A 15,243-nucleotide genomic window follows, 5' to 3' on the forward strand; every position below is an offset into this window, starting at 1 on the left:
CTGTGATTGCAATGCAGAATAAAAGTAAGTGTTAGTCTTGGACAAACTATTTGTCCAAGGCAGATTTAGGGAAAACCTGTTCTGTGCTTTTGTGTTTTGAAACAGACTACAGAATGGCAGTGGTGCAGTCTGTCTCATTCCTGACCCGGGTTCTCCATATGGCTCAAGGCCACAGCTTGCTTGTAAAAACCCCTGAAGCAGAGGGTTGGGTGTGTCAGGTACAGAGTCAGTGTCAGTCTGGTATTTGTAGGAGTACAGATCAGGAGGCTCTACAGAGCTTCACCTGCATGAGGCAACACAGGCAAGCAGAGCCAAACAGCCAAGGCAGCTGAAAGGCCTGGCACCCACAGCGTACACAGCGGTGCAGTCGCCCACGGGAACTGGTCTTAGAGGTGGACTGGCGTGTTTATCAGCAGCAAACTGGAGGATATCATTTTTGGCTGCGATCCGGAAGATATCATATACTATGTAGTGCTGTGAGTTGAGCATTAACATGGCGGTGCAGTTGCACTTGGCAAACGGTCATGATGGTGGACAGGCATGTTTATTGGCTGCAATCCAGAGGATATGGTTTCCGGCTATGATCTGGAGGATATCATGTGCTGTGTTTTGTGAGTTGAACATTAAAGAGTCTTTTGCTTTGAACTATTCTGAGTCACTGCCTCATCACTGCATAGGGCGCTGCAGTACGGAGAGCTCGGCATGGGTCTACCAGAATGTGGGTGCTTTGCCCTTCTTACCTGACTGGGCTCCCTATGTGGTATTTCTGAGAAGATCTGAGTCATAGTGATGGCCACAAGTTGCTACAATGTAACGGCCATATTGTATCAGAGACTGCAGGGAGCACCGGGCATTTCTAATCCACAGGTAATGGGCTCACAGGAGAGTCTCTGCTTTACCCCCAGGGTTCATGGTGCCAATATTAAACCAATAATTGCCATTCAGAGGCAGGAGAGATGAGGACTTTTGCTGAGATACAAATTCGGCAGATTGGAAGTGATTTGCATGGAAGTTCTTTGATGTGATTCTATTCATAGGTCTCTCCGACACCTGAGAATACAAATGACTACTCGCCTTAGCGCTTCCTTGTGCCGCCAGGGCTCCGGCTTGTGGCGTCTTCGTCCTCCGGCTTGTGGCGTCTTCTTCCTCCGGCTTGTGGCGTCTTCTTCCTCCGGCTTGTGGCGTCTTCTTCCTCTGGCTTGTGGCATCTTCTTCCTCCGGCTTGTGCCGCCAGGGCTCCGGCTTGTGGCGTCATCTTCCTCCGGCTTGTGCCGCCAGGGCTCCGGCTTGTGGCGTCTTCTTCCTCCGGCTTGTGGCGTCTTCTTCCTCCGGCTTGTGGCGTCTTCTTCCTCCGGCTTGTGGCGTCTTCTTCCTCCGGCTTGTGGCGTCTTCTTCCTCCGGCTTGTGGCGTCTTCTTCCTCCGGCTTGTGGCGTCTTCTTCCTCCGGCTTGTGGCGTCTTCTTCCTCCAGCTTGTGGCGTCTTCTTTGGGCATCTTCACTCTGTGCTGAGGCATTCGGTGACATTGTGGCACAAGTCAAGACGTCACGACACACGTCACCCGAAGACTAGACAGCACCTTGTGTGACCTCAATGGTGGAAGCCGTGGCACAGGGTGAAGATGGCCGCAGAGGACGCCATTTGTGCAAAGCAACTTTTGGGGAAAATTTGGGGGAAATGAAATTCACCAGAAGTAAACTTCCTCATCTCTAAGGGAAACATTTCTGGCTACAGCTATTTGCGTCTTCTTCCAGATTTGGGCCTTATGTTTCCCCCTGAGCTGTCAGCCATTCTTCAGGAGTCTATTCAGAGCTCTGCTTAATTGTCATTGCCCAGCGAAGGACAACAGCGGCCATTCATTCAGCATCTGCGCACGTCCGCGGTGCCACCATCAATCCTCGCTCAATGATGTGGTACCTGCCGCCCCCGCTGCCTCCATTATAGCCGAATCCAGGGAGATCCGCAGATTGTCCTGCTGCATCCTGAATAGGGAAATAATGCAGCTTTTCTGTGGCCCCCGGACAGCGCAGACCCCGCCGCTCTCTACAGTCTGATGTCTCTATACACACACTCTGTGCCATCTGGGAGGGCGCCCGCCGCTCTGTGGAAAGTTACCTTGGCAATGCCAGGCGGCCATGTGCCGCACTACGTCTGATGGGGTTCGCTGGACTCCTAAACCTACATTGCCTCCATGGGTGCCATAGCTGGATGGTTGTGCATCCTTATCCTCTATGCTCCATGATCATAGATAAGTGGCATCGAGATGGCGGCGTCTCTGCTCTGTGAAGTCATTGGCGCTCTGTGGCTGACGTGGAGGAATTGTTCCACAATGTGGCACCGAAGAAGCAAACTGGAACTAAGTGCAGCTCGATGGATCCAGGTAACTATGGAATAACAGCAGGGCCCCATGGAAGTGTATACGTGGCCTCCGAGGCCACGTGCTTGAGCGCAATGTGTCTGTGCAGCGCCCCAGAGTCCTGGTTCGTTGCAGTAATGTTATTCTTCCACCAGGGGGAGTGCTGTTACGTCTGAAGGCAATGAAGGAGATCTTCTGTCCAGGTATCACAACCACTACACACACTTCACACTCCAGTCCACCAGGGGGAGCCATGCTTTTATCTATTAGGGCACTCCTCACACTTGGGTAAAACTGGTGGGTTGGGGAGGAAGTGAGGCAGAAAGGGACAGAAGCTGACTGGAGGGAGTAGGAGATAGTCAGTGGGTCCTGACCGAGTTTGGCAGAGGCTGGCTGGGTTGGGTTACAGCCAGCTCCAGACTGCGGCCTAAAGAAGGAAGGTACACGGAGCTGCACCTGCCCCACGTGCGGCAGCATCCTAAGAAAGGACACAATAGAAATTGTGTTGCAGTGAGTGAGCAACGAAGTCATAGCAACAGGAGTGAAACATCAGAGGGAGACCAGCTAGAAGCAGGCTGCCTCTTTCTGAAGCGCACTACCGGTAGCCAGAACACAGAGGGAGTAAGGATCTCTATGCCGTTACTTCAGAGACTGGCAGGACAGTTAATTCCACGTTAGCTGCCCGACCATTTACCCAGGAGGCAGGGTGGCAACTTGTGGGGACCGGGGCGTCACTGGGGTCCCTATAAAAAGCCTCAGGCCACCCGTCATACGAGTTTGTCCTATCCGTCAGGGGGACAGAGAGAAAGAGACATTACATCTACAATAGTTGTGAGGACCTTACCGAGTTGCTCAGCAGGGAGGTACTACAACGCCCAGGCGCTAGAGGAAGGCTATTGAATTCCACCTGGGTAAGGGGACTCTGGATTTGCCTTCAGACCGGCCGGACTCTGCCTACCCCGTGGTCCCTACCCTGGACTGTGGATGCTGAAGCCTTCAGTAAAGGTAAAGAGACTGCAACCTTGTGTCCTCGTTATTCACTGCGCCTTACATCATCCACCATTCACCACCTACACCTCTGGGAAGCCCTGGAGACATACTTCACCTGTGGGAAGGTATACCATCTAGCTGCCATAACATCACCCCAGCGGACCCCTAAGCAACGTCGGTCAACCTGACCGAATACCACAGGTGGCGTCACGAACATTATCCCTTTAAAGACCTTTCCCCCACAACATCAACGGACCTCCCGAGGGCCACGGACCGGGTCAGCCACCGTGACATCCCCACCGAGAACAGAAGGGGCCCGGTACCGAGTACCCCACAGCCCTTGGGGGCGCTCCATCTGTATACGTGGCTGCTGTTTGTGCTCACAGCCCGAGATACCGCACGATATGATTCCCACTTCTGGAAGGATTACATTGTCCTGTGCTGACGTTCGCTGTAATCTCCCGGCCAAGGACCTGAGAGCGGAGCTGTCAATCACACATCAATCACACATGAGACGGCTCGGAGCGCCCGGCGTCAGGAGCTTTTTCTGGTGTATACTGTAACATTCCCATAGGCGACCAGTCATCAGGCGGAGGCCAAACGTGCGTTCTCCCAGCTTCCATCTGACCCGTGTGCGTTCTCCCAGCTTCCATCTGACCCGTGTGCGTTCTCCCAGCTTCCATCTGACCCGTGTGCGTTCTCCCAGCTTCCATCTGACCCGTGTGCGTTCTCCCAGCTTCCATCTGACCCGTGTGCGTTTCCTCATTTGTACAGCAAAGCGCTGCATGTGGCACTTTCCTATGGAAACAAAAGTCTATATGTTTCTTCACGATGGGTCCCTGTGGTGGATGGATAACACAGCAATGCCCATGTTATACCAGCTGAATGTGCGCACCCAACAATGGGCACAATGCGATGTGCTCCACTTCCACCCAGGACAGAATCAGTCATTTCTACAGAGAAAATAAAACTCATAAATGTCATAGCTGGTTCTTTTAAAATAGTGCGGTGGTTTTCCTGCAGTCCTATGCAAAATCATAAGATATCAAGATAATCCTCTCCAGGCTTCCAGCAGAAACAGTCAGTGACACATTGTATAACACTACAACGCTGTCAGCTCTGCTACATCTGTATGTTATTGTTTCCCGCAGAATTGGATACATTGTATACGACTGTAACGAAGGGGACATAATTCCTCCAGTAAACGAGAAACACTCGAGCTGGAGCCGCAGCAACAATCTCCACATGTTCTGATGTAAATATATACACGGAGCTGTCGCCTGGTGATGGCCGCCGGCCGGGGTCTGCGGACTCAGGTTACCGGAAGGAAGAAATAATTATCAGTGATTGATCGATCAGGGAATCCGCCGATTCATTGTCTTATATGATACTGATCGGATGTAAACCAGAACTTTCCGGTCCTGTAACAACCCGCAGACAAACTCAGCTCTGCTAATACCAGACTGCAACTACATCTCATACTCCAGTTACATCCAGAGCTGCATTCACAGTTCTGCTGGTTGCTGCTTGCAGTTGTTAGATGAGATCCTCTTCTTTCTGAAGGAGAGAGACAAGTCATAACATAACGCTAGAAGAATGGCTGAGCTGTGCTCCCGTGGTCGGGCCGTGTGCACACAACCACTAGTGACGCTGGAGGCTGCTGCAGACCCAGGCGGAGAGGTGGAAGTAATGGAGAAACAAATGAGTTAATTCTGCGCCGCCGTAGAAGAAGGGAGGCCAATCCGAGTATAAGGGGATTATGATTCAAGGTGTTTCGCAGAATAAAACTTCTTCAGGACATCCGCGATCATGGAACTCCTGAGGAAGGAGCTTTATACAGCGAAACGCGTTGTCGAATAAACCCCTTGTACTCGGATTCTCGTCCTTCATCCATCCTTCAGAAATAACTCAATTGTTTCTCCACTACTTATCTTCTGCTTTCTGGCAGATTTTGGGCCTCAGGTACATTGTATTTATTAGTATTTTTGAACTTTTTGGCCATTACATTGATATTTGTGCATGTACGTGGTCGCTACATACATCTCATGTGTCACAATCCCCTGACGCGGGTCATGTTCATAGATGGTGAACCTCGCACACGCTGCGCTGAGGAGCGATATTGGCGCGGCGCTCGCACGGGGCCCCAGAATTAATCCATAGTCTTTCCACTCACATGTTTACAGCTCAATGACAGGTCGCATGTCTGCCAGCAGGGGGCAGCAGTGACATTATCAGCCATTGTTGGGCTTCTTCTGGACTCTTTAGTGTCATTACTGCTCCTATATGGACCCGTTCCGCGCATGCGCTGAATCTACCATCCATGATCCATAACTAGGACTGGAGCAGATCCCCGTGTGCTGTGCACATGCTGCAAGAAATAGGATGCAGGCCACCATTGTGAAATATCACGAGGCTTAATGCAAGCAGCCTGACACTGGGCAGATAGACATGTTATTGGGTTAGTGTCACCGTCTCTTTTCAGGAGCGCTCTGCTCTCCGGCCGCCTGTTCCTCGGTGCTGGGGGGCTGATACTTCAGCACATCACTATTGGAAAGATCCTGTAAGCACTGCACATGTCCGGCCACCGCTGCTGTGGTGACCGGTTCCCTAGGGAACAAGCAGTAACTAATAAAATATTACAAGAAAGATATGTTGATAGTTGCTCGCATTCCAATAAGAAGTACGTTGAAAAGTTGCTTGTTTTTACAATTATAACCATTATTTCAGAAGGTAAACGGCCACTGAAACTTCAACAAACTATACTGCATAATGATCCCTGAACTCATCATTCACTGTGAAAAACTGCTAACTGAGGGATCCGATTACAGCAGCCTATTAAAGTCTATGGAGAGCAAAGCATAAGTGTTTCATTCCATCACAGACCTGTATTCACAGCAACAGTGCTCAGTACTGCGTATAATGTGCTCCCTGCTGATGCTGAACCTTTACTATATACAGGAGAGCAGGAATCCTCCATGTCTGTGTATGCTGTGTATGGGAGACATCATGGCAGCTCAGAGGGAGCTGAATATCACAGCTACACTGCTCAGTACTAAGTATAATGTCTTCCCTGCTGCTGAACCTTTACTATACACAGAAGAGCAGGAATCCTCCATGTCTGTGGGTGTTGTGTAAGGGAGACATCATAGCAGCTTAGAGTGAGCTGAATATCACAGCTACACTGCTCAGTACTGAGTATAATGTCTTCCATGCTGCTGCTGAACCTTTACTATATACAGAAGAGCAGGAATCCTCCATGTCTGTGGGTGTTGTGTAAGGGAGACATCATGGCAGCTCAGAGGGAGCTGAATATCTCAGCTACACTGCTCAGTACTGCGTATAATGTCCTCCCTGCTGCTGCTGAACCTTTACTATATACAGAAGAGCAGGAATCCTCCATGTCTGTGTATGCTGTGTATAGAAGATATCATGGCAGCTCAGAGACAGCTGAATATCACAGCTACACTGCTCAGTACTGAGTATAATGTCTTCCATGCTGCTGCTGAACCTTTACTATATACAGAAGAGCAGGAATCCCCCATGTCTGTGTGTGCTGTATATGGTAGACATCATGGCAGCTCAGAGGGAGCTGAATATCTCAGCTACACTGCTCAGTACTGCGTATAATGTCCTCCCTGCTGCTGCTGAACCTTTACTATATACAGGAGAGCAGGAATCCTCCATGTCTGTGTATGCTGTGTATAGAAGATATCATGGCAGCTCAGAGACAGCTGAATATCACAGCTACACTGCTCAGTACTGAGTATAATGTCTTCCATGCTGCTGCTGAACCTTTACTATATACAGAAGAGCAGGCATTCCCCATGTCTGTGTGTGCTGTGTATGGGAGACATCATAGCAGCTCAGAGGGAGCTGAATATCACAGCTACACTGCTCAGTACTGAGTATAAAGTCCTTCCTGCTGCTGAAACTTTACTATATACAGGAGAGCAGGAATCCCCCATGTCTGTGTGTGCTGTGTATGGAAGATATCATGGCGGCTCAGAGACAATTGAATATCACAGCAACACTGCTCAGTACTGCGTATAATGTCCTCCCTGCTGCTGCTGAACCTTTACTATACACAGAAGAGCAGGAATCCCCCATGTCTGTGTGTGCTGTGTATAGAAGATATCATGGTGGCTCAGAGACAGCTGAACATCACAGCTACACTGCTCAGTACTGCTGAACATCACAGCTACACTGCTCAGTACTGAGTATAATGTCCTCCATGCTGCTGAACCTTTACTATACACAGAAGAGCAGGAATCCCCCATGTCTGTGTGTGCTGTGTATAGAAGATATCATGGTGGCTCAGAGACAGCTGAACATCACAGCTACACTGCTCAGTACTGCTGAACATCACAGCTACACTGCTCAGTACTGAGTATAATGTCCTCCATGCTGCTGCTGAACCTTTACTATACACAGAAGAGCAGGAATCCCCCATGTCTGTTTGTGCTGTGTACAGAAGATATCATGGTGGCTCAGAGACAATTGAATATCACAGCTACACTGCTCAGTACTGCGTATAATGTCCTCCCTGCTGCTGCTGAACCTTTACTATACACAGGAGAGCAGAAATGCTCCATGTTTGCATGTATTGTGTATGGGAGACATCAGGGCAGCTCAGAGACAACTGAATATCACATCTAAGCTTTATAGAGGGGGAACCTGCAGGATACAAGTCGTATATGACGCCCAGAAATAGTGTTAGTCCTCCTGATCACACAGGACAGATTACTCTGAACAGCCCCATGTTGGTCTCTCATGGCCGAGATGAGAAAAGCTCAGTTGTGGAGTTGGAGTTACAGAACAGCGTCATCCATTTCTGTGCGAGTTACGGAGACGGCGTTGCGCTCTCGGCCATGAAACACGGAGATGGGAAAAGCCATCAATTATGTAGAATGTTGATACCAGGAGCCGGAGGCACCAGGGACCCTTCTACCCCGTGCATTGCTGCGGGACGGAGTAATGGGCTGTCGGCTCTGCCGCTCATCGGCTGCAGCGCATTTCACCATTCCAGGCGGCTCTGCATTTAATGGAAATCTACAAGATGATGAGCGGGCAGATAACAGAGGCCCTACCTGTGTCATGGTGGTCTGTGATGGTGGACACTGGGGAAGTGGTGGATAATGCTGAGCGGGCGGCTGTCAGTCATCAGGGCCATGATGCAGCGATCCGTCCGCCGCTCACCTGCTGCGGCGCCATTCAGGGTTCTGACAGGAAGGGACATTTCGTTTTTGTGGAAATTTCTGTTTTTCCGGAATTATTTTTAATTCTTTCAAAATAAAAAGTTTTCCAAGTTCCTGAAATTCCTCCTGTCTGGATCTCCACGGTTGTCAAGATCTCTGCTTGTTGTCAGTGAATAGTACAGGGCTGAGGCGTCATCTGTCGCAGTTCTCTCCGATCCGAACCCCCTGATACATTTCCTATCAGGACAGGAGGCAGATTGGTGGAGATCACAGAGGATTGTCCGGACCCCATTGTAGTAGATCTATTAACCCCTGACACGCTCTGATCCCGGAGGTTGTCCTTACATTCCGCTGGGCCACCAGGGATGATGGCTTCCCCCTCGCCCCCATGGACTTCTATATGGTGGAAATGAGGAAAGAAAAGGGACATGGGAGAATCATGGCCGCCTGTGGGCTGCAGTAGGTGCAGGGAGGACATGTCAGTAATGAAGTAGACTTTATTTTCTGGATGACGGAAAAAAATGGGAATATTAGAAGTGGAGGTAAATGCTGCATAGCCGGGATGGGTCTACGGCACGGGGGACCGCCATGGGCAAAGACGCAGGGTGTAGCGGGGGGAGCACAGACCCTGTATAACACCGGTGCCCCGCACACATATATATTACTGTGGACCCCACTGTGGTCTCCATCATGTGTGGGACCTGCTGTCAGCTGGCGCAAAGTATGAGCTTGTGCTGCCACCTGCTGGCCACCGTGCAGTATCGCACGACCTGGGGTGTGACACAGGATTTACACCAGGACTGGATTCTGCTACTAAATATGAAAATGCTTCAAACATCCTGTGATTTCCTATTGATTTCACTGGCAGATCGCTCCCACCGCGCAGACGATGATGGTTTCTTATACGTTTGTTTCCAGAGTGGAAGCAAAGTGTTAATTCTTCAGGTGTTTCTGCCCGAAGAAACTCAAAACACCGTTCAGTTTTCTGACTCAGATTTTTTGGCAGCAAATCTATGTAAGGCTCTGTTCACATAGGAAGATTCTTTCCATCTGCTGCAAAAGCACCGATAAAATGCACATAGCGCGCAGCAACGTAAGCATCGCATTGTGCTCATGTCCCATCTTGTAACCAACAAATACAGCTGCAATCTGCAGCGCCGCAGCATGAAATATATCATGTATGAACTGCATTACTGCTCTAGAAAATTGGAAAAATTGAGAATACTTAGCGCATAAATTGGCCAATTCATGTGTACCCAGCAGCCGCGATAAGGCGATTCTCGTTGCTGGGAACCTGCCTAATGTGAATTCACTCTTAGGACCCTTTCAGATGTGTGTGGTGACAGTTTTCACATGTATCACAGACACTTACACACGTGGACTCATTCAAGTGAATGGGTCTGTGCACATGTCAGTGTGTTTCCATGAATAGTGTGTCCATGGGCAAAACAGCTGACATGTCTCAGCTGCACAGGCCGCAAAACATCCCGCACACGTCCATACGGATGATATCTCTGTGTCATCAGTGTCACGTACCGGCACCTGGAAATCAGCAACACTAGTAGCTGCGGGCTGCTACTTATAGGCTGGGGGCCAATATCCCCGGCCCCTTACCAGCCTGAGAGTACCAGCCCCTATCTGTCTGCTTTAGCTTGGCTGATTGTCAAAAATGGGGAGACACCACACGGTTTTTTTTTTTAAATTATTTATTTGAATGATTAAAAAACAGCATGGGGACCCCTCTATTCTTGATAACCAGCCTTGCTGACAGCTGAGGATTGCTGCCCACAGCTGTCAGTTTTGTCTGGCTGGTTATAGAAAATACAGGGGAACCCACAACATTATTTCTTCATTTACTAGCGTTGCCCGGGCATAGTAACAAACTGTGGTTAGTTATAACAAATTATAATGATTTTATTGCACATAAAACATTTCACATCATATACTCAACACTACAGATTTCCAACACAAATTATCTAAATGATTACCCAAGTATTGATAGTATTTTATGTTCAACTCATTCAAGAGCCTTTTAGTAAACAACATTTTTGGTTTTTCGAAAAAAAGATAGAGACCGCGCATAAGGGGGAAACACTCGGAGAAAGGAGGGAATGTATAAAACCACAGTACACAGAGTCACACAGTCACTCTGCTCGGTACACCTACTACTTGCAGGAGTTACAGGTACTTTTTGGTTATATGGTTGGGGGCCTTGCTGGTTTCATCTGAGTGCAGCGTTGCTGTCTATGTGTTTCCACCGTGGCATTAGTACCTCACGGGGCTTCTTTTAGGTTGCTGTGTTTCTATCTAGGGGGGCTCACAGCGACGCAGGTCTATACTTGGGTCTACTGTGTGACTCTGTGTACTGTGGTTTTATACATTCCCTCCTTTCTCCGAGTGTTTCCCCCTTATGCGCGGTCTCTATCTTTTTCTCATCCATTGCTTATATCAGGGGTGGCGTCTACCCGGTTCTGAGTCCAGCTGCTAAGGGTTCTACTCTGGTCCAGTAAGCGCTGGTGTGTTTACTATCTTTTAGATTTTTGGTTTTTCCTTCCGGTGCAAAGATTTCCCCCATTATCCTGTCAGCCAGAGCCACTGGACTACTACCCCTAATATCCCACATCATCCCATCAGTCAGAGCCACCGGACTACTACCCCTAATATCCCAATCATCCTGTCAGAGCCACCGGACTACTACCCCTAATATCCCAATCATCCCATCAGAGTCACCGGACTACCAGCCCTAATATCCCACATCATCCCGTCAACCAGAGCCACCGGACTACTACCCCTAATATCCCAATCATCCCATCAGAGCCACTGGACTACTACCCCTAATATCCCAATCATCCCATCAGAGCCACCAGACTACTACCCCTAATATCCCACATTATTCCATCAGCCAGAGCCACCAGACTACTACCCCTAAAATCCCAATTATCCCATCAGAGCCACCGGACTACTACCCCTAATATCCCACATCATCCCATCAGCCAGAGCAACCAGACTACTACCCCTAATATCCCACATCATCCCGTCAGCCAGAGCCACCAGACTACTACCCCTAATATCCCAATCATCCCATCAGAGCCACCGGACTACTACCCCTAATATCCCAATCATCCCATCAGAGCCACCGGACTACTACCCCTAAAATCCCAATTATCCCATCAGAGCCACTGGACTACTACCCCTAATATCCCACATCATCCCATCAGCCAGAGCAACCGGACTACTACCCCTAATATCCCACATTATTCCATCAGCCAGAGCCACTGGACTACTACCCCTAATATCCCACATCATCCTGTCAGCCAGAGCCACCAGACTACTACCCCTAATATCCCAATCATCCCATCAGAGCCACCGGACTACTACCCCTAATATCCCACATCATCCAGTCAGCCAGAGCCACCGGACTACTACCCCTAATATCCCAATCATCCCGTCAGAGCCACCGGACTACTACCCCTAATATCCCACATCATCCCGTCAGCCAGAGCCACCGGACTACTACCCCTAATATCCCACATCATCCCGTCAGAGCCACCGGACTTCTACCCCTGATATCCCACATCATCCCTTCAGCAAGAGCCACCGGACTACTACCTCTAATATCCCAATCATCCCATCAGAGCCACCGGACTACTACCCCTAATATCCCAATCATCCCATCAGAGCCACCGGACTACTACCCCTAATATCCCACATCATCCAGTCAGCCAGAGCCACCGGACTACTACCCCTAATATCCCAATCATCCCGTCAGAGCCACCGGACTACTACCCCTAATATCCCACATCATCCCGTCAGCCAGAGCCACCGGACTACTACCCCTAATATCCCACATCATCCCGTCAGAGCCACCGGACTTCTACCCCTGATATCCCACATCATCCCTTCAGCAAGAGCCACCGGACTACTACCTCTAATATCCCAATCATCCCATCAGAGCCACCGGACTACTACCCCTAATATCCCAATCATCCCATCAGAGCCACCGGACTACTACCCCTAATATCCCACATCATCCTGTCAGAGCCACCGGACTACTACCCCTAATATCCCACATCATCCCGTCAGCCAGAGCCACCGGACTACTACCCCTAATATCCCACATCATCCTGTCAGCCAGAGCCACCGGACTACTACCCCTAATATCCCACATCATCCCGTCAGCCAGAGCCACCGGACTACTACCCCTAATATCCCACATCATCCCTTCAGCCAGAGCCACCGGACTACTACCCCTGATATCCCACATCATCCTGTCAGAGCCACCGGACTACTACCACTAATATCCCACATCATCCCATCAGCCGGAGCCACCGGACTACTACCCCTAATATCCCACATCATCCCGTCAGCCAGAGCTACCGGACTACTACCCCTAATATCCCACATCATCCCGTCAGAGCCACCAGACTACTACCCCTAATATCCCACATCATCCCGTCAGAGCCACCGGACTACTACCCCTAATATCCCACATCATCCTGTCAGAGCCACCGGACTACTACCCCTAATATCCCACATCATCCCGTCAGCCAGAGCTACCGGACTACTACCCCTAATATCCCAATCATCCCATCAGAGCCACCGGACTACTACCCCTAATATCCCACATCATCTTGTCAGAGCCACCGGACTACTACCCCTAATATCCCAATCATCCCGTCAGCCAGAGCCACCGGACTACTACCCCTAATATCCCACATCATCCTGTCAGCCAGAGCCACCAGACTACTACCCCTAATATCCCACATCATCTTGTCAGAGCCACCGGACTACTACCCCTAATATCCCAATCATCCCATCAGAGCCACCGGACTACTACCCCTAATATCCCACATCATCCAGTCAGCCAGAGCTACCGGACTACTACCCCTAATATCCCACATCATCCTGTCAGCCAGAGCCACCGGACTACTACCCCTAATATCCCACATCATCCCATCAGAGCCACCGGACTACCACCCCTAATATCCCACATCATCCCATCAGCCGGAGCCACCAGACTACTACCCCTGATATCCCACATCATCCTGTCAGCCAGAGCCACCGGACTACTACCCCTAATATCCCACATCATCCCGTCAGCCAGAGCCACCGGACTACTACCCCTAATATCCCACATCATCCCATCAGAGCCACCGGACTACCACCCCTAATATCCCACATCATCCCATCAGCCGGAGCCACCGGACTACTACCCCTAATATCCCACATCATCCCTTCAGCCAGAGCCACCGGACTACTACCCCTAATATCCCACATCATCCTGTCAGCCAGAGCCACCGGACTACTACCCCTAATATCCCACATCATCCCGTCAGCCAGAGCCACCGGACTACTACCCCTAATATCCCACATCATCCCATCAGAGCCACCGGACTACCACCCCTAATATCCCACATCATCCCTTCAGCCAGAGCCACCGGACTACTACCCCTAACATCCCACATCATCCCGTCAGCCAGAGCCACCGGACTACTACCCCTAATATCCCACATCATCCCATCAGAGCCACCGGACTACTACCCCTAATATCCCACATCATTCCATCAGAGCCACCGGACTACTACCCCTAATATCCCACATCATCCCATCAGCCGGAGCCACCGGACTACTACCCCTGATATCCCACATCACCCTGTCAGAGCCACCGGACTATTACCCCTAATATCCCACATCATCCTGTCAGAGCCACCGGACTACTACCCCTAATATCCCAATCATCCCATCAGAGCCACCGGACTACTACCCCTAATATCCCACATCATCTTGTCAGAGCCACCGGACTACTACCCCTAATATCCCACATCATTTTGTCAGAGCCACCGGACTACTACCCCTAATATCCCACATCATCCCGTCAGCCAGAGCCACCGGACTACTACCCCTAATATCCCACATCATCCTGTCAGCCAGAGCCACCGGACTACTACCCCTAATATCCCACATCATCCCTTCAGCCAGAGCCACCGGACTACTACCCCTAATATCCCACATCATCCCATCAGAGCCACCGGACTACTACCCCTAATATCCCACATCATCCCATCAGCCGGAGCCACCGGACTACTACCCCTGATATCCCACATTATCCTGTCAGAGCCACCGGACTACTACCCCTAATATCCCACATCATCCTGTCAGCCAGAGCCACCAGACTACTACCCCTAATATCCCAATCATCCCATCAGAGCCACCGGACTACTACCCCTAATATCCCACATCATTTTGTCAGAGCCACCGGACTACTACCCCTAATATCCCACATCATCCCGTCAGCCAGAGCCACCGGACTACTACCCCTAATATCCCACATCATCCTGTCAGCCAGAGCCACCGGACTACTACCCCTAATATCCCACATCATCCCTTCAGCCAGAGCCACCGGACTACTACCCCTAATATCCCACATCATCCCATCAGAGCCACCGGACTACTACTCCTAATATCCCACATCATCCCATCAGCCGGAGCCACCGGACTACTACCCCTGATATCCCACATTATCCTGTCAGAGCCACCGGACTACTACCCCTAATATCCCACATCATCCTGTCAGCCAGAGCCACCAGACTACTACCCCTAATATCCCAATCATCCCATCAGAGCCACCGGACTACTACCCCTAATATCCCACATCATCTTGTCAGAGCCACCGGACTACTACCCCTAATATCCCACATCATCCC

General features: G+C 50.2%; 1 protein-coding gene across 1 annotated transcript in view; it reads right to left on the bottom strand.

Annotated features, from left to right (window-relative positions):
- Positions 1–4,849: 4,849 nt before the first annotated feature.
- Positions 4,850–15,243, bottom strand: part of LOC138666167 (basic salivary proline-rich protein 4-like) — an 81,412-nt gene continuing 71,018 nt past the window's right edge. Inside the window, exons 2-3 of the mRNA XM_069754407.1 lie at positions 5,814–5,951; positions 4,850–4,901 (exon numbers count right to left, since the gene is read on the bottom strand). Coding sequence (XP_069610508.1) covers positions 4,850–4,901; positions 5,814–5,951 — 190 coding nt within the window. The remainder of the gene's footprint in view (positions 4,902–5,813; positions 5,952–15,243) is intronic.

This window comes from Ranitomeya imitator, chromosome 2 (genome assembly GCF_032444005.1).
Source record: "Ranitomeya imitator isolate aRanImi1 chromosome 2, aRanImi1.pri, whole genome shotgun sequence".
NCBI lineage: Eukaryota > Metazoa > Chordata > Amphibia > Anura > Dendrobatidae > Ranitomeya > Ranitomeya imitator.